The sequence below is a fragment of the Cariama cristata genome, unplaced genomic scaffold (assembly GCF_000690535.1).
Source record: "Cariama cristata isolate BGI_N322 unplaced genomic scaffold, ASM69053v1 scaffold17909, whole genome shotgun sequence".
Lineage (NCBI taxonomy): Eukaryota > Metazoa > Chordata > Aves > Cariamiformes > Cariamidae > Cariama > Cariama cristata.
This window is the reverse complement of record NW_009636488.1, coordinates 3,012-26,891: the sequence shown is the minus strand read 5'-3', so window position 1 is coordinate 26,891 and position 23,880 is coordinate 3,012. Positions and strand designations below refer to the sequence as shown.

Here is a 23,880-nt window from a genome sequence, read left to right as displayed (position 1 = left end):
CCTCCCAGGTCCCCGGGAGGGATGGATCCCCTGATGACACTGGGCCCACAGCTGGGAAGTTCACCTGTTCCTGGCTTGGCAGGGAATCACTTTGTCAGGCAAGGGCTTCAGAAGGAGAGGAACAATTGCTTTCACAGTCCCAGCCATCTATTTCAGTGTCGCTGAGCCCCTGAAGGAGGTTGAACAGCTCATCCCGTTAGTCCTCAAGTGTTCTGGACAGGACTTGGAACACTGAATTTTCTTTCCAGATTATTGCTGTAGGACTGGTCACAGTTGTGGTTTAGGTAAGCAGTAATTTTTCCACGGACTTTAACAGCAGCTGGACCAGACACCAGAACCCCTGCTAAGGTGTTCTAGCTCACTTCAGCTCCCAAGCAGTGAAAACGACAGCAGACAGATACACTTATCAAGACCTGAGAATAAAGGAGTACCATAAAAACTCCTTTTGCTCTTCACTCCTTCCTCCAACATAGCTGGAGCTGTGAGGAAATGCAGGCTATTTGGTTCAGTTCACTGAGTGGCCAAAAAAAAAAAAAAAAAAAGCATCAGTACGTGGAGACTTTTTGAGGAAAACCAGGTATTTTACAGTTCAAGAACTTGCAATGTTCATCTACAGTGTGGTGCTTTAAACTCTTTTGGAAAACTAATCCCGGAAACGCACATCAAAATCTCCAACCAAATCCATGTCGAACACTTCTTGTGGAACCACCAGGAATTTGGATGCAGCAGGAGGATTCAGTTGTGGGAGAAACCGACACAAACGGAGGAGGCAAAGCATGCAGGGTGATGCCTAAAATGACACAAAACGCTGCTCATCCAACATCGGAAAGTCTAAAATCTTCACTGAGCCTTAGCTGACTCCTGTCTTACAGCCTCACGTTTATCTGAAGCGACAAGATGATACTCAGTGAGTACCTTCTGCGCTTTTCCATCATATTAAGTTTTGAATCTCTTGCTTTAGTGCTTCTTGCCATACGTGTATAGATGGTATCGTAACAACTGAATCAAGGCTTTTATTCCTTTAGCTACCCCGAGATGTGAGGAACAATATTTGGAAGACAGTAAAAGTAAAAAAAAAAAAATGAAGTGCTTACATTTATTTCCTAAATAAAGTGCATAAACACGGTCATGTTTTTGTAAGTAGCAAACTTTGTGACTAACAAGATTGGTCTGCAAACCCTTGACAACATGAGTAAACTTGTTAGATGGGGTGTCAATAATAAAATCTGATTTTAGAGGCCTTAGAGAAACAGTGTATTTGTTTGCTCTGTAACGATTCTGAAGAAAGCCATCCGTTTGGTTACAGAAAGATTTATGAAAGCACATAATATGAAATCTAACAGCAGATAGTTACTGCAAAGTCATTCAACATAAACGCCCGAGGAAGCGAAGAGGCCCTTGTACAGTATTTAGCAAAGCATGAGACCTCACGAGTAGCCACCTCCCGACACAAAAGCAGCCGAGCACAGAGGAGATCGAGCCAGCAGTTGAAAACGCACCCCGATCAACGACAGTCGCTACAGTCCCCGGGGTACCAACGCATTGCCGAAGAACAGTTTGCTACGTCAGTCTTTTGGCCGCAGACCGCGGCTTCTTCTCTCTCTCGCTTCCTGTACCCCTGCTGCCCTCACCTCCAGAACGACAGACGCGTGTCTGCTCTCACACGGCCGGAGGAGGAACAGGAGTGCGGGAGGAGCCCGGCACCCCCAGAGCGCCGACACCTTTTTAGACCTCGTATTTGCACGTCCCTTCTGAACCTCAACCTAATTTCCAATCGATGGCCAGACTAAATGGAATAAAGTTGTCCCCTGCCTGGAAAGAGGCCATTTGGCAGGAACCTTGCTGAAATTCAACAAAACCCCCAAAATAATATCTATTTTTGGTTAAAAAAAAACAACCAAGCAACATGCGGCCCTCACAGGCCATTAGAGAACTCTGAGTTACGTCTCCGCACCTCGATGGTGAAGCAGGAAGAGGAGAAAGGAGTACTGAGCAAGCATATGGAAGAGTGAAGTAAGAACAAAACATCCAGTGGAAGCTGCACTCCCACATACAGTAAAAATTGATCTTTTAAACACCTTGAGTAAGGAAGAAAATAAAAAGATCCATTACATCTACACACACAGTGCTATTTTATCTACTAGCCTGAAGTTAATTCTCGGGTCAAAATTGCACTAATGTCCATGTGCAGACACAGAGTTGATGCAAAGTTTTATCATCTTTGAAAGTCCTGGAAAAAGCAGGATGTTTTATTTTCCTGTATCACAATATTCTGCCAGAGTCAGGGAATGCCGGCGTCAACTGAAAATGCTGTCAAACACTTTCATCTCAGTAATGATTCCAACAGCTCCCAAGAAGTGAGGGTTTTTTCCCTCCCCTTTTTTCAACAGCTTGTTACTTAACCCTAGAACAAGTTCACAACCCAATTATTATTTCCTCCTCCTTCTGTCACGCATAAACATGCAAATATAACTCATTAATCCCAAGTATGCATTAGATTAATGAAAGTTCCTTAAAAATTGTCTCAAATTGCATTTCTTATACTCTTATAAGGCAGAGGCTACAGCCTGTATTTTCATCTACTGCAAGACTGAGAATACCTGGTTTTTTAAGAGAGATGTCTGCCATCACTCTCACGTAATCTTCCAGCTCCTCTCTAAAAAGCTGCCTGTTCCCCTGAAATCCAGTTCCCCCCCGTGAATCCCAGGCCACTCTGGCTTCTTCCGTTACCGGTAGCTAATCCGACGTGCATAGAAGTTTCTGAACTCGCAGCGAGTTTCTGAGCCTGCAGCAAACTTTCCAGTCTCCAAACTACATCATTTTATCAGCCATTTCAGGAGTGGTAAATAAAGCCTTTTAAATCAAATGATTAGCGTTTTATAACCTGAGTTTGTACTCAAGATAAATTTTTCATCATAAAATAATTAAGCCATCAAGTACCTAAGAATTTTGAAAGCATTTGTTTTAACAGCAAGGTACAGATAAATTCTCTACTTCTTCTTAAAAATTCATACCATCAAAATACTTCAGTTGAAAATTACATTAGTTTTATACAGTTTTATTATTATTAGGTTATTATTACTAGCTTATTATTAATTGTGGGCTTAAAACAGTACACTGACATAGGATGCAATTAATACACACTTTGGTTTTACTAGTTAGATGAAAACAACCACCCAACTGAAGATGCAGTTAAGACCTAGGGAACCGTTTAACGCCTCTCGTGGCCTTCTCCTTAGTCATTACGAGCGACCAACATACACGGTACAAGGCTCCCACAGGCAGAGCTATCAGCGCCATTTGTTATTAACGCTGTCCAACGCTTGCCAGGCAAAAAGTCCTCTTCCAGGAACAGCTAACTGGTTCAGACTTTAAAAGAGACTTATTTAAAACCTTCTGCAATTCCACTTTGGCAGAACCTAGAGAGGACCCTGACGTGCAGCTAAAGGGGACCGCTGCAGGGAGGAAGAGGAAGAGGAGGCCGATTCGACAGGGAGATGGGGTAGAAAAGACCATGAGCTAAGGACTTAGATGGGGTGAGCCTGGCTTTCCACACTCTCTCCGCTTACTTCACGCCCCTTCTGTAGGAAGGAATGACAGGGACCACCCCAGCTGAGAACATTCCCTGTGCCCCTGACCGGGGTTTTTGGGCACAGGCCACGCTGGTGCTACGGCCGCCCCGCAGAAAATGAGGCCTTGCCTTTCTCAGTCCTCATGGCAGCTTCAGGCCAGCCAGGAGAGTTACCAGCTCGCTTTTGCCATCCTGGCTGAAGTTGAATCACAAATTCAAAATGCCAAGTTTGGTAATCTCAGCCGCGTTCGACTTTGCACAGCTATTTATATCAGGCATGTGGCATGGTCAAAAATCTCAGGATATTCAGCCATGGTATTAATAGAACAAAGATGGAGGTTTACTTCGGTTCTGCCTTTAGCTGGACAGTATACAACTGATGTGTGAGAACAGGATAAACATGTTTCTGTTCTGTTCTTCATTTGAGAACTGGCACCCACAGAAGCCTGACAATCAAACGAAATGACTTTGTAGAGGGGCCAAACAGGCTTTGCCATGACAAGGCTGCGATAATTGAGGGCACAGGAGTTATTTCTCCAGTGACTGAGAACCCGTGCTGGTGTTTCTGTATGGAACCACCCTCCTGAACTAATTAATGAAGTTATTTCTTTTCTTGCTCTTCGAACACTTTTAAGACACTGAATCCACTTTTTCAGGGCATGCTCAGGTAAATCAGCCAAAGATTTCAAAGAGCATTTCAGGACACCCGCTCACAGTTACTAGCAAACTTGCCCCTTTCTAAAAAGCAAGGCCCTCAAAGGGCTCTCACTATTCCCCTCAGCTTCTGCACATCACTTCTGTTTTAAGAAGCAGAACTTAACTGAAAGGGGGTACTGAGGTTCATGTTGTTGAACAAGAAAGCAGAAGATTCTCAAAAAAATGCTCAAATACTCGCACACGAAATAAATGTGAGTTTTGATGGGTTTTTTTGAGGAATGGTCTGACCTCTGGTAGCACCCTCACCCCAAAATAAACGGCACTATAATCATCCCAGGGGTACAGCAGCACTGAAACAGACCTCATAACGAAGGGGCAGGTTTAGGGATAGTACTCTCCTGACACTCATAAATTAAGATATGTGCCTCCAAACTTCATCTCCAGGCTGCTGGCCTGACTTACAGGGAAAAAAAAAAAATAAAAATATCAGTATCCAAAGTAAATTATTCACAAGAATTAAACCAGAATTGGTTACAAAGCATTCTTAATTTTTCATCATCTCTTACATCCTGTACCTTTGTTAGTTGTACTTAGAAAAGCACCGCAAAAAATCTTTTATGCATTCTCAAATTGTCGGCCTTTCCTGGGCAGTATCTACTCCATTTCCTTACTTCAGAGAGGTCTGTTCTTACCATGGCTTTTCAATATAGCCTCACGGAAGTAAAATAGTCTTACCTGGTAGAACTACGACACCCTTATCCTTCACAATTTACCTTTGTTCTGGAGAGGAGAATAAAGGTTTGTCTTATTCAAAGCGTCAACTGACAACTTAAAGGAACAAATTTTTAAAGAAATTGTCCTTGTTAAAAACATTTGCATAATAACAATGAGTAATTCTTCAAACAGGTTCTCACAATGACAAGCTTTGCAGGCAAAGACAAAGATTTTTCTCGGTGTATGATGCCATGGGTGGAGGGCTAAAGTAACCGCACACCATGTGAAACCCTTTGCTTGTACACAAGGTAACGCCACCACCGTTACCCGGCCATGCGCCTACTGCTCCGTCAGTCCGATCCCGCTAAAGCTGTACTCACTGAACTATGTGCTACTGATTTCAGGAAAACAAACAGATAAATAAACCAAGCTGTACAAGTCAAACTTTCACCTCATTCACATTACCAAAATTTCAGACTAGTAGGGCACTCTACTTCCCTATCTAAGAATATGGAAGAGTAGTGGAGAGGAGATATTCCAAGCGTTAAATTGATTTGCAAAAGTGCAAGTACCAAAAAAGAAAGCAAAGAGGATTTCAATTTTTACAGGCTACATGCTTCAGGAACAAATTTCCCTTTACGTTAAGAATATTTTACTGTATTTTTGGCTATCTAAAAGAGCATTCTACTGAGGAACCATTCCAGCAACAAGGATCAGCTGATGAAGAAGGACACATCTCAAGTCCCTTGATATGGATGGGGGGGGTGGGGAGAGATCTATTTAGAAATTAGTTTTGCAAGTCATTAAAGGATGAGACATCCTAAAACATTCAGTTAAGAACGCACTTACTCAACTACTTAAAAAAAACCCTGCAGCAGCCTTTATCACTTCGGATTCATGGTACAATGCGCATATTAACGTTGACATTATCTGTTCCGACTATTGCACACATTTTATTGTTGCCATTTAAAGGATTCTAATAGGATAACACCACTGACAGATTAACTTTTATTAAACTGTTGATACAAGGTGATTCTTTTAGCATAAAGGCAAATAAAGACATTACAAAAATTATATAGTTACTAATAGGTTACAGATAAACTATTTAAAACAACATTATCTTTATAATATTGGTCTTTTCTTTACAATTAGAGACCAGAAAAATGAGGGGTTTCTGTCATAATATTTTACTAAATTAGCATTTAAATAATACCTGAGGCACTTTTCAGAGATTATTACAAGCTATGAACAATTAGCTCGTGCAGAGTTAGATCTGAAGAATAAGCCTACGGAATTAACTGTAACTTATGACAATATTGCTACTATTTGCTCTTGAAATCCAGGTACCCAGAAGCTTAAAGAGTTTGTAAAACACTGAGGCCAGCTCCAAGCTTTCTGTCTGTCTATACCAACAATTATGCTTCTCTCATATTTTTCACAAGCAAAAGATTGTTTAAATATGAATTAAGCCTCACAACACAACTGAAAGGTAGGAATAGAAACAGATTTTACATGGCCTGGAAACAGATTGTGGCTTGCTGAAAGGAAGAGGAAGCATGAGGTGGACAACTCCACAGGCTCAAGCATCCCACTTCATGTTCTGTTATAACACAGCACCTCTGACACTGCTCCAGCACACTGTATTATTTTGATAGTTCTCACTAAAACCATAATCACAAAGTAATATAAAATCCTGATACTATTATTCAGAGAGAACAACGTATGTTCCCAATCACAAGACCCAAACAAGGAGCAGACAAATTTTAAAAAAGGAGGTCTGTTGTACTTCAGTTGTTCTTCATTGCTCAGTATAAAACCTTTGCTGACTACAGAAAAATCACATCATATTTCTGTACGTGGACTTGCCAAAACACATTAAAATAACGGAAGTCAAATTCTGTGCTACATATATCCACAGCCAATGGGATAGAAATTCTTGCCCCTGATTTCAAAGCCTTCCTGAGGATAGGAGAGCTTTGCACCTTCCATATCTCACCCTACATCTACCTGCTCAGCTAGAGTATTTGTGCAAGAAATAAAAATAAACAAATTTACATTGCTATGACTAAGAGATCTGCAATGCATTCGTGGTCCCAAGCCGAGAGCACAGGGTGGACTTGAAATATGAAGTTCCTTGATCAAAAATTAAAAACAATTAGACAAGCTATTGGGATGGATGGAAGAAAGCTGTTTTCAGGGGGAAGGATTTTCTTGTTCCTTCTGGCGAATAGACCATCAAAAGAAAACGTTCACCCACAAGTGTCAGTTACTCAGTGTCATATCCCAGAATGGGTCCCAGCCATTTCTCCACCTCTGCCACAGACAAATTTTTTCTCAGTGCATAATCTTCAACCTGTAAAGGGATCACAAAACATGAGGAAGATTTGGAAACTTCAGCTTTTACTGTTTACAGAATTTTTTTTAGCTCACAAACTGTTTTTGAATGCTGTAACACTACCACAACAGACAGTGCAAGTTACCTGATCTTTAGATATCTTGCCAACAGCAAAATATTTGGATTTGGGACTAGAAAAGTAGAGGCCAGAAACTGCAGAAGCAGGTATCATTGCTAGTGATTCAGTTAAACCAATTCCTGGAAAAAAGAGTGAGAATTTTCTTATTCTCTGAATTGAAAATAAGCATAAATTCAAAACCTTTTTTTGTTGGGCAGCTTCAAGCAAACTCAAAACCCAAGAAGCTTTCAGATAAACTAAACCAAAACCATTTTCTGCATATTAACTACTAAAAAAATACACATAGCTTTAAATATATTGCAGACTTTCATGACAGTATTACTGTAGTTTGAAGGAAAAAAACTTAAGACATTTTGGCGAATGAAATGGGTAACTAGAGGTTTTGAAACACAGGAAAGTATTTTTGGAATTGTGAAAGTAGCAGTGAAATGTCCAACACGCAGAATATCAGAGGCAAACAAATGGAATTCATTCCTTTTTTAAGAGTTACCATCTCAAGGTTCCTGTGGACCAGGAAATACACTGCTGAATTGGCTTTTTTCCTGTTTGTATCTGGAATGTCTTCTTGCAACCATAAGGATGCTAGAATTTTTCTCTGTGCAGCAGAACCCTGTTTGCATGCAATCTGCTAATTAGGGACATAACTCCTTCACCAAAAGCACTGGCAGTATTTTGCAAATTCTTCCTTGAATGAGGCAAAATAAAAATTACAATGAAAAGGGGAAGACAGCAATTCCCAGAACTGCTTCAGTTCGGTTTTTTTATGTAGCTCCGCACCACCCAATTCATGTTTCGTTGGCATTTCAATCTTTAATTCCCATAAAAACAGTTTAAGCATCTTAGTAAAGCAGACAGAGGTACCTGTTGTTTCCTCAATGTTTGCAAGTTTCCACATGGTGAGTTTTTCTGTATGGTCAGGCTGGCTTGGATATCCAGGGGCAGGGCGAATTCCCTCGTATTTAATTCTGCGTAGGTCAGAGAGATCTAGCTGCTCAGTACTACAGTAAGCCCAGAACTCCCTTCGGACCCTTTCATGGAGCTCCTCAGCAAATGCCTTGGAATAGAATGCAAGGATTTTATTTTATTTCATTTTTAAATTTGTGCAACAATAGCTATTTGATGAAGACAATGGTAGAGGGTTTTCCCCACTCCTATTTTAATTTTTAAGGAAGCTCTTATCACAGGTGAGAAATTTTATAGCAATAAAATTCACATACAATACTTATTTTGCTAATTCAAATGTTTTCGTTTTTTCTCTTATTGGTAGACAGTGTTTTTTTGGTTGTCCTGCTTTAAAATGCTACATACTCAAACAGGTAAAGATGTGGTCAAGTAACTAGAAAAGATGAAGTTCATTATTAGCCTATGGTAGCGATATATCACTGTAGCACTCCAGTCGTTAGGCCTTGACTATCAGGGTGCGTCACTCAGGTGTAGCTATGGAAGGCCACATCACTCTTGCACCCACGCTAGTGTCAGCTGTAAGTGCGTGCCACTGCTCTGTTTAGCCGAGGACCTTTCCTCTCGCTGAAAGTGGGCAACTGCTTTGCGTAACTACTCTTACAGCTTACACTGTTTTGCCAGCAATGGTTGCCCTTCGGAGAAATTTCCACTTCAGTAAATATGTGGAGATGGCATCTAATAATAATCTCTGAAACTCTGTTATAGCCTGAAATACACGACTAGAGCTAACTCCGTTTGCACGGCACCGAAGTTGCTGTTAAGTTTTAATGCCATTACTTAGGTGTAAGCATGGAGGCAGGCAGATGGGGACAGAGGGGTAGGAGGGAAGGGATGGCATTTTCTAAACCACTCCACTTCGAGCTTTAAAAGCATGTCTGTCTAAGCCTAAGACATCTTAAGTCAGAAGACTTGTACCCTGGATACAACTGTGTGGTCACCATTAAAAGCAAAAGGCATGTCTGCAATTCAAGAATAGAATTGGTGGGTCACACCTGGGTCCAAACGCATTCTCATGTAGACAAAGCAAGATTTAAAGGTAGTTCTTTTTGAACAGTGTTGTTTTAAAATCTACTAAATTCTATCAATCATCAAAACCTTCCTAGAGAGCTCAGAGGTGCTTTTGCAGCTGGAAGAGAAGGGCAGCAGAGTCCCCTCTGGCTCAAAAGAGGACTCTCCTCTCGAGGCAATTTCAGTAGAACCACTTCACCTTTCAGATTCAATGCAGAGCACACATTACAAGCAACAGTCTATGTTGATGCTAAAGCTTGAAACAGCAACCCGTCAAGCAAATCTAGTACACGGTCAGAAAATTTGCAAGGAAACACATGATAAAACCTCATACCTCTGCCAACCGATCGCCAAGAGCCTTTACCATTATGACGTTGTATTCATCGTCCTGTTTCCTAAATTCACTGCATAACTCATCTACACCAAAGCAGGCCACAGCAAACAGGCCTAAGTAGTCACAAATGCCGGAGTCCAGTGGTGCTATGAAGTCAGAGAGGCAGTAATACGGATCTGTGCAGGCGGAGTCCTTTTCAGCCTGAAGTAACAAAACCAATGCAATAAATCAGAATATTAAGTATTAGTGCACTGTTAATCTAAAGACCAGTATTTTTAAGACTGAAGGTCTGACAAACAGGTAACTAGTCTTTGAGCCATGACAGCTTTCTTGTACTTGATTTAGAAGAAAAACACCTCTCTTACTCCGAGGGTGTTTGAATCACCGAAGAACAAAATGTCAAAGAGAGAAGCTGTGCTGAACACACATACAGAGATGTTTTGCTTCTATTTACAGCTACTAAAATTTAATGGCTTATTCTGCAAACAAATTATTACAAAATAAGGAACGCTCTTGTGCCAGCCACTGGGTAAGAGGAGGAATTTTCCATCTCTAGCATGGTTGATAGTTCACATCCCAGTTATGCAAACTGCGGAATTCTTCAGCAATTCTCTTTTTAGAGTAGGTGCCAGAGTTTATAATAAACACTCCTAGTTTCTTACCCTACAAACCATGTGCTCAGTAAGCCAGACAAAACAGTGCCCCAGGATGTAGGTTTACACTAGTCACCCCCAAATACAAACAAAATGCATCTGTCACAACTGACAAGTTGAATCTCAAGCAAAGCTCAAGTGGGTTTATGCAAATAAAAAATATCCTGCTCACTGGATCCTTTTCCAAAATGGAAAAAAAGGGAATAGAAAGAGGTGACCGAATGCTGGCCATAGCACCTAACAAGAAGTTTTAGAGTTGAGGATCATATCAGCATATTCATTGTGGGAAGACAACTGCTATTTTAAAAGTGGCACAGTAAATCTACTCAAGTTACAGAGCGAGAAAAGTTATTTCATGGCTATCACTTAGCTGAAGATTCCTCTCCAAATTTTCTTATTCTATGACAATATTTTAACAATGCTTTCCACCCACTCCCAACTGCATTTAAAAAAAACTACAAACAAACAAATAAAACACCACTACCACCACCCCTGAAAAACGAAGAAAAATGGTCAACAGTTTCCCTAAATTTCTATAACCTACTAGGGTACAGAAAGTACCATAAAACTGAAGAAATATCCTTTTTCCACACAGGTGAAATCTATGTTAATTTTAAGGTTCTTTCATAATGATTATAGTTAGGGAAAATAGGAAATACATCGCCAACTTTTAAACATCCATCACATCCTTAACAGTCTCAAGGTCATGGAGAGAACTCTGTGTGCTGAAAGAAGCGTTTTATCCAACAAACATGAGACAATTATTCTCTTCTACCTTGCTCTCGTGAAGCCTCTGCTGAATTACTATGTACAACAGATTGAAAGAGATGCAGCTAAAATACGTAGAGGCCAGAAGAACAGTACCCACAATAGCACAGACTTTCCTGGCCTTAATCTTTGAGAAAAGTCTGAATAAATTGGGAATATACAAGATAAAAAGACTAAGGAAAACAACAGTATTCCAATAGTAAAAAACATTACAAGAACAACATCAAATCTGATACTCTCATTGGGAGAACCCTGGGAAAAGGCTAGGAAAAGAAATGGTAGTAAACTTGATTTACATGGGATATCAAGATGTTTAACTAGGCCGTAAGGCCCCAGAACAGCCCTGCCTGAATGCTTGTGAGAACAGTTTATATAAACATCTGCCATGGATTGTCAAGGTACACTAGATCCATCTCCATGCAACAGATCATCTGTTCCGGGGAACTGGGACAAATAAAATCATGTATTTCTTAGTATAGTTCTGCAATATTGGTGCAGGACTGTCCTCATAGAATACCGTACGCCAGGAATGACTCTCAATATGTGAGCTATGAAGAAGCCGAGTCAGAAGCTAGGGAAGAAAAACAGGCAGAATATATTGAAAATGTTCCACCTATCAAAATAAATGCAAATCTACGTAAGTACAATTCAAGCGTGAATACTTAAAATAACGATTCTCTCAATCAGAATTAGCAGCCAACTAATTCTGAACTGCCTCTTCATATGGGGAATTTTACATGAAAATTAAGACTATCAAAACCACTCGTCTCCGTTGAGATTTATTTTCCAGGTATTTTAATTATAAAGTGTTTTCAACATTTAACACATTCAAGCAGAATTTCTTCATCTAAGGTAGAATCCACGGATATGAGAGAATTAAGGTTCATTAGGCTCTAATTTAGCACACAGGATCCACATGATGAATTTACAAAGCACAGTGCTTTAGGACATCCTCAATATTAAAATGAAGACAGAAAACGCACGTCATATCTGAAGATGTCAAATCTATAAACCATTTCGTACAACTACTACAATGCAACATACTACTAATACTACAATACAAATACCTGGGTCATCACTAATGAGATCTTGTTATTACTGGAACAAATGGCAAGACAATGGCTGCAAACAGATTACAACCATCTTCTGCACCCATTTTAATAGGGCAGTTCTGTTATGTTCTTGCAATTGAGGGAAAAAAAAAAATCACTTTATTTAACAAATGTTCTGTCATTGTACCTGTTGCCTTAAGCCATAAAATTTTGCTATTGGTTCCGAAGATCCCACTGCCTCTTCTACAGCATACAAATGGATATCATCTTGAACACTTCGAGCTGGCCAGAACCCAACCACACCTCTGGCTTGTAATTTCTTTTGATTAATCAACGTTTTCAGTAGATTTTGAGCATCATTAAACACTCTCTTTGCTTCTTCACCTATCAAAAAGAAGAGAGCCCTTTAGAAAAGGCCTGTTTTCACAACTGGCTAAATGGATTTAAGAATTGCTGAAGATTGGTTCATTCTCCACATTAATTCTCTGATGACTACAACAATCTGTCAGCTACAGCAAACAGAGAGATAGCAGTGTGATTCTGTCTATACATCTGTAACAACATGTATCCCCCCAAAAAACCTGTTTCAGCCGGCACCATTCTAGTAGAGGCAGAGGACGCAGAATAAAATGAGCAACAGAGAACATGTGTGTGCCCCTGCATTGATTTCAGTGTCACCCTTGCATTTTCATCATGTATTTCAAGGCCTACTGAATAGTTTCAAAAGGAGACAGAGCCCTCTTGCCATCTTCACCCACAACGGGGACACAGATACATTAAGTGCTCTGCTGCCATTTTCTGTCATTAAAATACCTCCCTGTGTTTTGCCAGGTGAATTCTAAGTAAGATGATTGAGCATTTTTCCTCATTTATTTTTCAGCCTCACACACTAACACTTGGTTCACTAAGTGTTGCTTTAAACAAATTATTTCAGTGGCACTAGGCGTCCATGTAATTTCACTATTCCCATTATTTCAAAATATTCAGAATCTTAATGCAGCATGGCAAGTCTGTTAGGATTATTTACATGAAATAAATGCAATTTCAATACTCACCTACAGTTTTATCATTAAATACTTTAGGGAAACCCCAGTTGGGATACTTTCCCCTAAGTTGCCAGACATCGAAGAAAGGCTTCCAGTCAATGTACTCTACCAACCTCTTCAGGTCATAATCTTCAAAGACTTTTGTGCCAATGAATTTTGGTTTAACTGTAGGAACCAGAAGTACAATCTGACATGACAGAAATAATTTAATATTCCTCTTATGTGCAGCACAACTGATGCTCACCAGCCTCCACCACTGCAAATGACCTTTTCCAAAGTAATTGTTTTAGAATTCTCACTGTCATATTGTTCCCAAGTCATACCATACTCTACAGTTACAATGTGATAGAAAAAAAAGCATAAAACGCATATAAAGTTGAACTAGAAAATTTAAGGCCTTTTGTTCTTTCATATAATCAACACTTACTAGCTGTTGGACTTCCAAACTTATTTCATTGGCCAAAATACCGGCCAAAACAGAAGACAAAAAAAAAAAACCCTACATAACAATACCTAACATTTTATGGGCCTATACCTTTCAGATTTATAAATCCCACTTTCTATACACAGCCATATTTGTGCTATACTACTGTAGAACAGTTCTGTAAATTCATATATAATTTATAAGGACTTTTGCAACCACCACACACTTGTTCAGATGCATGTGCACAAGTGAAAAAGGCAGATGGATCTTTGTTATGATGCAGTCACAAGCTTTGCACTTGTTTTGTCTGTGCTGTTCAATACTTTGTAACACAATCTTTAAGGCAAACTATTGAAAATTAGCATCTTGCTGAGTCTTGTAAATGAAATGACAGAGAGTGGTTAAATGTTAATGTCACTGCAGGATGCAGCTTCTTGTGAAATGCTGTTTATATTTCTAGTCTCTAATTTAAAAAAAAAAATCAAAACAAACTGGTACAGACACTGATGGGATAGGGGCAGGAAAAAGTGTAAGGAGGAACTTGATACAAATGCCATGTCACAACATGTGTTCCCTAAATATGATATAGTAAGGTTCGCAAGACAATGAGTCAGTCTGACATTATTTTGCAAAGCAGGCATTAGACTATCTTTGACTATATGGTGTTATGGGTAACTCATTGTTTTTGGATTTTTTTCCCATTTTTTTCTTAACTATTAATTTATTTTTTAAATATACTGTGAAAAATATAAAACAGAAACAGGATGCTCAAATTTAAGCAAAAAAAGATTAATTCTCTGCTCAGACAAACACTAATTTACTCAAGTTGTTACACTACTATATCCTGAAGTTTAACAAAGCATAATCTAATTAAAAATATATATAAATACATAAAATAAAATAAAGGAAAGGCACAGTAACAACAACCAACAACATTTAAACTGACCTGGTTTATGGCCTGATAACCAGTCATTATGGAAACCTTTTCTTCTAGCTTGCTGTAGAGACAAGTATCTTCTTTCCTGTATGGACATAAAGGTTAATTTCACACAGCCAGCCATCTTTCAGACGGATAAACTCTTAACTGTTGACTTGGTGGTAGAGTTTTATGCAAAATAGTCTTTGGGACAAATCTAACAACAGACAATTTCAGTTCCAGCAACTCCCAGCTCACAAGTGTAAAGTAAAATTACTCACAACCATATCATTATTTTTTCCTGTATACTTCTAAGGAAACTGGCCTACAAGATTTCTAGTTCCTTCGAACTGCACCAGAAGTTCCTTTATTACTTCAAAATACATGATAATATAGGTACAGCAAGATATTCTCCTACTGCCTGCAAAAAGCTTAGGACTGCAGTGACACCACCACCAGGGACTGCAGCATGCCTCTGGGCAAATTACCGGCTCTTCTGACAGGCACAGGAAATTTATAGCAACTTCAGTAACTTCAGTAAGGGCCGAATTCACTGCTGACCTCTGCTTAAAGGAGAATGTTGCACTCACGGATCTCAGCTTAGTAGACTGGTTCCCTGTGCAAAGAGAGTCTTCACATAACCAGAGAATCGATCTGGTTGGAAGAGACCTCTGGGATCATCGAGTCCAACCTTTGTCCTAACATCACCATCTCAACTAGACCATGGCACTAAGTGCACGTCCAGGCTCTTCTTAAACACCTCCAGGGATGGTGACTCCACCACCTCCCTGGGCAGGCCATTCCAATGCCTAACGACCCTTCCTGTGAAGAAATGCCTCCTCATTTCTAGCCTGAACTTCCCCTGGTGCAGTTTCAGACGATGCCCTCTTGTCCTGGTTGTCTGGGACAAGAAACCGATGACCCCAACTTTGCCGCAACCTCCTTTCTTAAACTTGGTCAAGCCAAGTATGTCCTCAGCAGGAGGCCTCAAGCTTTATCTTTCTCTATCAAGAGACCAGGTAAGAGCCAGATGACTTTCAACTTGCTTCTGTGTTTACTTACAAAGATGGCCTCAGAGGGATCCTATTGTTTCCTATTGTTAATTTGCACACTCCAGCTCCACATTTCATTGCTTCTTTCTCTTCACCTTCCTAAAATGGCAGCCTCAGCTCTCTACTTTGAGACTGCTCAGATCCCTCACCTAAACAATATGAAACACATCAGGAAAGCATGGTGTTGCAAAATACTCAATAGAGTATGGCTTTGTACCAGCAAAAGCAACCAGTGCTATCTTAATTACCCCAGTGTAGCTCCCAGTTCCCAGCTACTGCTCCAGGAGAGCACTGGTCTCCTGTAGATTGGTTAAGATGACGTGACTCTAAGCTCCATGAAGATGGCCTAGATACCACAGACTGCCCATTGAGGACAATCAAGAGTTTGCCAAGCATGTGTTAGACTCATGCAGAATTTTCCCTTATGGGTTGGAAAATTCAATTTTGTAAGCACTTCTGGAAGTTTTCCAACAATTCTACTGCATGTTTTAAATCAGAACAAGTATACCTGAAGGTCTTCATAAGGAGCTGAAACTTAGTAATAAGGCAAGTACCAACCACTTCAAACAAGAAAAGAAGCTAAATCAATTACATTTGTACCTTGAGAGACTCATAGTGTTCTTGTCTAATTTCTTCATATTCCTCTAATATCTCTTCAAAGAAATCATCCTTTACACTCTCGTCTAACAGCTGGGAGCACTGAAAAAAAAGGAAAGACAAAGCACTAAGTACACACTATAACACACTATAGTAAAGACAGAGTATGAACTTTAGACTAAGCCATCTATCTTTCAGACTCGCTTCCAATTACACTTGACAACACTAAATTAAGCCTTATGACTAATCTGCAAACTAGATTTAAAATATATTTAAGAATATGAGTATTATAAAGACCATTGCCCTACTACACAGGTAATATTAGCAGAGCCAAGCATGACTCTGGAAAGACCTGAGAGAAGAATACTCCAAGACTTTAGAGACTGAATAGTTGTAGAAACACCACACAGCTTGGCCTACTTCTTTCCAGCAGGTATTTGCCAGCTAAGACTACCCATTTGTCTGACAGAGCTACTCCAGCCACACGTTTCATAGGACTAATGTTGCCATATTGCTAACTTCAGAAATACATCCAAAATAGAGAGAACAGTAGTTCACATCTAACCCCATCACTCTTCACTATAAAACATCTCAAAACTACAGTCAAGGACTCGGAGTGAACTCTGTCACTCTCATTAGAGAAATGGGCATTTAAATAAAGGTATCGAGGGACAATTATTGATATAAGTCAGGTGAGAGAACCATGTGGCAGCAAAAAATAACTGAAGCAATAGTAGTTTAGAAACCAGTCTGTCGTGCCTCTTCAACCTTCTGCCATAATGTTAAGCCTTAGAGGAAAGGATGAGAGGCACAACAGAGTAACAGGGCATGTATTTTTGCATGGATGAGAAACTATAATTTAGAACTTACAACCACAACACTCTTGGATGCATCCAGGACATGAATTACAGGTGCACTATATCGTGGGGCAATTTTAACAGCTGTGTGTGTTCTTCAATGAAATAGAAAAAGAGTGAGCATTTCACAACTGAAAAAAAAAAAAACAAAATAAAAAAGAAAACAAAACCACAAAACCCAGACAAAACCCAGTGAAAAAACAGACAAAACCCAGTGAAATAAATCCTGACTTAATGCATAGACCAGAACTTCAAAAGAAGAACACAATTCGTCCATCTGCTACGCATGGATGATTAAACACAGATTTTAATAATAGGTACATAAACACTTTTCTCTGAAGAGTATCAGAATACTTCATAAATAATGTGCCAACTCACATTCCCTCACTGTCTTACCAGCTGGCTGAAAATCAGCAACTCCTTAGTTTGAGTCTCAGAAAATTTCAGTGAGAATGTTCCAAACTAAGCCTACCAAGAACTAACAAATTTTTTTTAAGCTCTTTTGCTCATCTTACATTTTTCCCTCCCACATGCTAGTTTCTGGGTCTATGGATTAGCATTAACATATTTCAGTGATGATTATTCCATTTCTATGATGCTCTACTTCAAAACCGGAGGCACAAGCCCTCTACTCACCTGAAGAAGGAATTCTGCCAGTGGTCAGTAAATATTACAAACTTGCACCTGCTTGGTCAGTCAAGTCATTCACATAAAAAACTCCCAATTCATGCAATTATTTAGCATTTACTCATATTCCAGTCCTCACTGAAATACACTGGCATATAATGAAGAATCACTTCGATATTATAGTAGTTTGTTGATCAAATTAAAGTTTGGAGTCCTAAACCGAGGACTAAGCTATCATATGAAATGCAGCTGACTACCCCTGCTGCTCAAGAGTCCTGGCAGATTGTGCAAGCAAGTGCAGGAACAAAGACCTTGCAGGTCAAAATTCAGTTTGCTTTCTTCAATGATAAAGTCAAACACCATTTTTCAAATTAATTTATATCAGAGCCCAGGGAGCGATCTTCCACAGCAAAGATAAGATCTCCTTTTTCTTCAGGTTCTGTCAAATATTTAAAGCACTTAGACACAGAGGTTACTGATGACTGTGCACCACAGCTGTGTAACCAACTGTCCAGGATATTCTTAATTTGCTTCTAGGTGATGCACTTTTGATCTTGGTAGCTCTGATTTTTAGAAAAAGATAGCGTATCTTCTATTTTGATAGGAACAGACAAAGGAAACAAACAGGGCATGGTCCTACAATGGCACTGTATCAACTACTACATGTTTCTTTTTTAAAAAAATAAAAATTAGTATTACCAAACCAAAAACGTCACCAGTATTTCTCTGAATCTACCAAAGCAGTACAGGAAGAATGCAAACATCATCATTATTGCAAGTTACACAGAAACTATTTCTGTAGTCAAAATCCAGCCTCTCTCCCTTTCAAACTAACCTCGCTTTCCACCCTTCCAAGTACTTATGGTCTCCTTCTTCCATATAACAATGTCTACTTATTACAGAGAAAAAGTGCAGATGGTTCTTCATTAGCAACCTCTGACACGTACACAACCTTTGAGAATAAGCACATGACATTAAACTTAAGACTGGAAGTAATATTAAATATATATTACCAATCCAGTCTTCCATAAAGAATACCTTTACTTGAGTTACATTTACAGAAACTGTATGTGTCTGGGCATATGCATAAGTATATATTTATATACAGTTCACACGAATAAAATTAGTATTTATGTATACAAAATTATACATATATTCTTCAATAATTTCCATATTCAAGGATAAAACTAGTGCCGCATTGCTGCTGGCTACATTCATCTCTGTGAATAAATTCTACAAAATTGTTCGATGCTGGTTATTTGACATCAATTACTAGGCCACAATACCCTAGGTACAAACACGAAAAAGATCTGAAGAAAGGGCTCTCCTAAGACATCCACTTAGAAGAAAGCTTTTTTTTTTTAAAAAAAAGAAAAAACCCTCCATGTTTGTTGTCAGTATCAAAGCCATAGGAAAAGAATCTTACAAGGAGAAGGAGAAAAAGGATACAGTTAACCTTGCGTTGTAACTACAGGACCAGTAAAGACAAGGAGTGATCCTACTCTTCACTGTCTGTCAATTTATGGGACTATTTGCTAAGACCAAAAATACAGAATACAATGGCTCTGCTACGATATGTGCTGCTCCGATAAAGAAAACAACACTGCTAACAGCTCCTAGTTATCCAAGAAATGACCTCTGCAGTCATCTGAGCTGTCACCTACTCAAGCATATCATACATAAACCAGTTAGCTAGGCGTGACCCAGGGCCGTTACACATGCCCAAAACACATTTGTGGTAATGTTAATACTAGGTGTCAGTAAGCTGTCAACGCTGGTCTTCGGGATATCATAGCAGCTGTATTATTTCATTTCAACGGATCTGGGAATAAGGTCTCAGCAGAAAAGCTCAGCCTTTCAAAAGCAACAAGGTAACCACCCCAAGGTGGGCAGCTAGAATTTATCCCATCAGCCTGCTTGGACAGGACTGGGGGCTCAACCCAGTCAGCACAGCGCTGAACAATGATCCAAGAAAATACGTTAACTTTCTTAAAGACAATAACTCCCTGATGTCAACATGACCATTCCTAGTCTCAAAATCACACATTTTCAGAATGCTTTGGTGAATAAAAACAGATCATTCAGCCCCTGAGAAGAAGAGAACTGTATTCATATGCATATGTGTGTGAATTTTTAGAAGGAAATATAGTACTTCCACATACAACACACACTTGCAAAATATATAACACGAGCAAAAATTAAATGCTTAAGACATCCATTATTTATGGTGTCCCAGTTACATTTTACCTCTACATTCTAGGACTTCTGATATAAGAAATAACGTTCAGTCTTAAGTAAATACATACAGTATGTGTGTTGGGGGAAAAGGAGGGAAAGGGAGAGAGAAATGGCTATAAATTTTCTTTTTCCCAGGTTAACACTATTTCATACACATTCCCAACTGAGATATCTTACTTAGAAGTAGTTGCTCCTCCAATCAGCAAAGGAATCTTTATTGCCAATCTCTCCATTTCCTTGGCGACAAAAATCATTTCATCCAAAGAAGGGGTGATGAGACCAGACAGGCCAATTATATCTATTGCAAATTTACAAACACACGTACACAGAACGTTTAGCAAATCCACTCTAGAAAGACACAGAAATTATTACAGAAAGGTTTCTTTCATACATCAGATAGCTTCACATGTCAGACTGAAAGTAGTGAGATAAAAAGCAGGATAGTTGCTAGTCTAGAAGCGAGGTTTGACCTAATTAGAAAGTGAAAGCTTTCCAAGAATGGAAGTGATTCCAAATCCCCAATTTAAGGTATTTCTCAAACAGTCTTCACAGCTGCTGAACACCTACTGCTCTAGTTTCAGTAACAAATATACAGTACTTGTGATTAGCAAGCTTCAGACCTCAGAAGTTCGGCACTGAGGAGGGAAATAAGACAAAATAATTATAAGCTCTGCTCTTCGAAAGAGCACTTTCAAACTTCATCACCTATGTTCCACACAATCCATCTTTTCCAAGATGCAATAGATTGTTTCAAAGCAACTGTAACTTGTTTCAGAAAGTTCATTGTTTAGTCGAACAATTCAGTCCTGATTTCACACTCACTGATCTGGCAGGCTGAATGCCAAGTTCTTTTACCGATTTAAGACCCAACTTAAAGTTATTTAACCTTTCCAAGTCTCCATTTATCCACCTGTAAAACATCTCCCTTGGAGTTGTCCTTTTGATACAGGTTTTCAGTTCCTCTGGCTAAGTTTCATGGTAGTGCCAATTACTAAATAATTACTATGATTAATGCAAAAGTTCTCATTTATCTGCAGACAGTCTGACCAAATCACAGACAGCATAGGAATGCAATGAGTAGCAATAAAAAACGGCAGTAGGGTTTAAAATCAAACAATTCAGGAGTACTAATGAAATCTTTCTATACCTGCTTTGTGCTCAACAGCAGCTCTCAGTATCTTATCACAGGGAGTCATGACTCCTAAATCAATAACTCTGTGAAAAGAAGTGAGATGACACAAGATTCTTTTAAAAACAGGTCAAATTTCTGCTAAAGGGCAAATACATTGCTTTAACTGTAAATAACTGACCTAAAATTGAAGTTAAAATTGAGATTTTTTTTGTTTAAGACCTCTGTTAGGAATTTTAATATAGGAAATACCTCTGGGTCTGGCAAAATTTTCAATATATCAGAGTTCCAGATGATACAGTAGATAAGAAACTTCAAGTATAAGAGGCTTTGGTAAAACAAATTTTTTGTGGTTGTACTGAGTCTGGCTGAGATAGAGTTAATTTTCTTCCTAGCAGCTGGTAAGGTGCTGTGTTTTAGATCTGTGACCAAAACAATCCTGATAACACATTTCTGTTTTAACTATTGATGAACAGCAGTTGTCCAGCATCAAGGCCTTCCTGTTTCTCGCTCTAACCCTGCAGGGAATAGACTTGGGGTGCACAAGAGGTTGGGAGTAGACACAACCAGGCAGATGACCCAAAGAAGTATACCATGGCCCATGATGTCATGCTCCGCAATAAAAATGGAGAGGAAGGGGTTTAGCAGGGGTTAGCCATCTTTTGTTGAGGAACTGCCTAGGCATCAGTCTACCCGTGGGAGGTGGCGAGTGGTTGCCTTTGTTGATTCACTTGTTTTGGTTTTTTCCTTTCTCTCTTCTTCGACTTCTCTTTCACTTATTAAACATTTATCTCCACCCACAATTTTTCTTGCTTTTATTCTTCTCTTTGTCTTTCCCCATCCCACTGAGATCAGCTGGGTGGAAGTGACTGAACGGCTGTGCGGTGCTTAGCTGCCTACCAGGATTAACCAACAGCAGTGGCATTTCTGAAGCTATTTGGACAGTATGAAAAGGTTTTGTGGACATCACATATCAGGAATATAAGATGATTCACATCAGGGTTTTTTTGTCTTACTGAAGCATACATTTTATGAAATGAGACACTGTACTTCCCTTGCTAGCGTTTTCTTCCTATTAACTCTAGCCATTGCCAAGATTTTTATTTTTTTCACATAAGCCAGCCCAGTCTGCTAGCTTCATTCAGCCTCACTCATACTCATGGTGACAGAAAGCACTATGGCTTCAGTTCAGTAAGTCTAAATAAAGCTCAAGAAAGCCCGAAACCAATCGACAGAATTTCAAGAGATAACGAAATGGAATATACTGCACACACAAAGCACTGCCACTGGCTTCAGCCCTTTGTGGTTTAAAATAAAGACATCATTTTGGCCTTTTTTAGAGCAAGTTACAGCCTCGAGTCAAAAACAAAACTAAAGGAATGAATGGTAAGAGTTCCAAAGTAGGTTCATCTTTGCTCAACATTTGACAGGTACTTGACATAGAGCTCTGATGGAAACGTGACCATTCATTCCAACACTGTTGCCAACCCTGCTGCACGCACACAGGCCTTGAAAGAGCTGACCTTTCTTGAAGTTCTGTCTTTTGAAGCTCAGCAACAGGACAAGAATCTCATCTCTTATTTAACAAAACATATCCCAGGAAGTTTTTAAAACCTTGCAGTTAACAAACAGCTTGAAAAAAACCACACTAAAAGGTTCATTTGAATCTTACAAGACTTCCTTTTTCCCAACACAACCCACAATCCACACATAGTCTTGCCTACTGCAGTCGTTGCATCTGATTGCTTCAGACTTTATACTTGCATGTTTCAGGCATTATACTTATTATATTTAACTAATATAAAACAAACACAAAAAATGATGCTCTGATCCATGTTTCAGTTGATGTTAAACTGCATTCACCTCAAATGCCAATTTATTAGGAAAAAAAGTATCAAAGGAGGAGACTATACTCTCTCTTCCTCCCCCCCCGCCCCCAACTAATAGCTGGTATGATCTGTGTTCCCAACCACAACTTGGGGAACAGAGGACAGCCCTCAAGAAATGCCCACCTCTGTTACCACCACAGCTGCAGCTAGCCTTTAGTTAACCTTAAACAGTTGTGTTCCCAGCTACCTAATCTTAGCCTCCTTACCTGAAGTTGTTGCAGCCCAGAACAACTCCCACAATGTTCTTGCCAATATCATGTACGTCTCCTTTCACAGTTGCTAGTACTATTGTACCATGATAAGGATCCTGAAAATGGAACAAATAAAACAAGAGCTAAATTACTCAGAAGCCTCAGCATGTTTGCACAGATCCTTCAACAGTGCAATCCTAATCCACGACCGAGACTCCTACTGTAGTACAAGTAATTGCAAAGCGTAGGAGAGGTAATATAGTCAATATTAAAAGCCATTGAAAAAGATCCAAGTAATAAAAACTTGCACAGGAATTATTCCTGCAAATTGCATGCATGTTATTTAAAAATCTGTGTTTAAAAAAAACAACATGGCAGATAAAAATTTTCAGATCTGGATAGCATTTTGTGCAGTGCAATAACTCAACTCCTAAGGTACCTCTGCTCCAAATATAAACCTCACCAATAAAGAGTTTCAATAGATGTAATATCTAGAACAAACACTCACAATTACACGCCTGTTCGTGCATCAAGAACAATCTTTCAATGCAATGTTGAGAAGAATGAGAGGAATTAGCAAAAGCAAAAGAGATTAATTTTTTATGAAACACGAATAGCAAGGGAGACATTTCAGTGCAGTGATCAGGCTACTTCAGCCTACCCAAGCTGAACAAACAGGCTGGAAAAAGGATCTCCTTGAAGAAGGGAAGCCGTACTGTC

General features: G+C 39.3%; 1 protein-coding gene across 1 annotated transcript; it reads right to left on the bottom strand.

The window, feature by feature from the left end:
* Positions 1-7,162: 7,162 nt before the first annotated feature.
* Positions 7,163-23,276, bottom strand: LOC104167628 (methionine synthase-like; the record flags this gene model as incomplete). The annotated part of the gene is made up of 12 exons (XM_009707938.1): positions 7,163-7,295; positions 7,423-7,535; positions 8,278-8,470; positions 9,722-9,922; positions 12,382-12,578; positions 13,250-13,405; positions 14,611-14,686; positions 16,233-16,331; positions 17,100-17,181; positions 20,129-20,249; positions 21,099-21,166; positions 23,176-23,276. Coding segments are annotated over 12 exons (1,494 nt in total), but the record flags the coding sequence as incomplete, so codon positions are not given.
* Between the last annotated feature and the right edge of the window lie 604 nt (positions 23,277-23,880).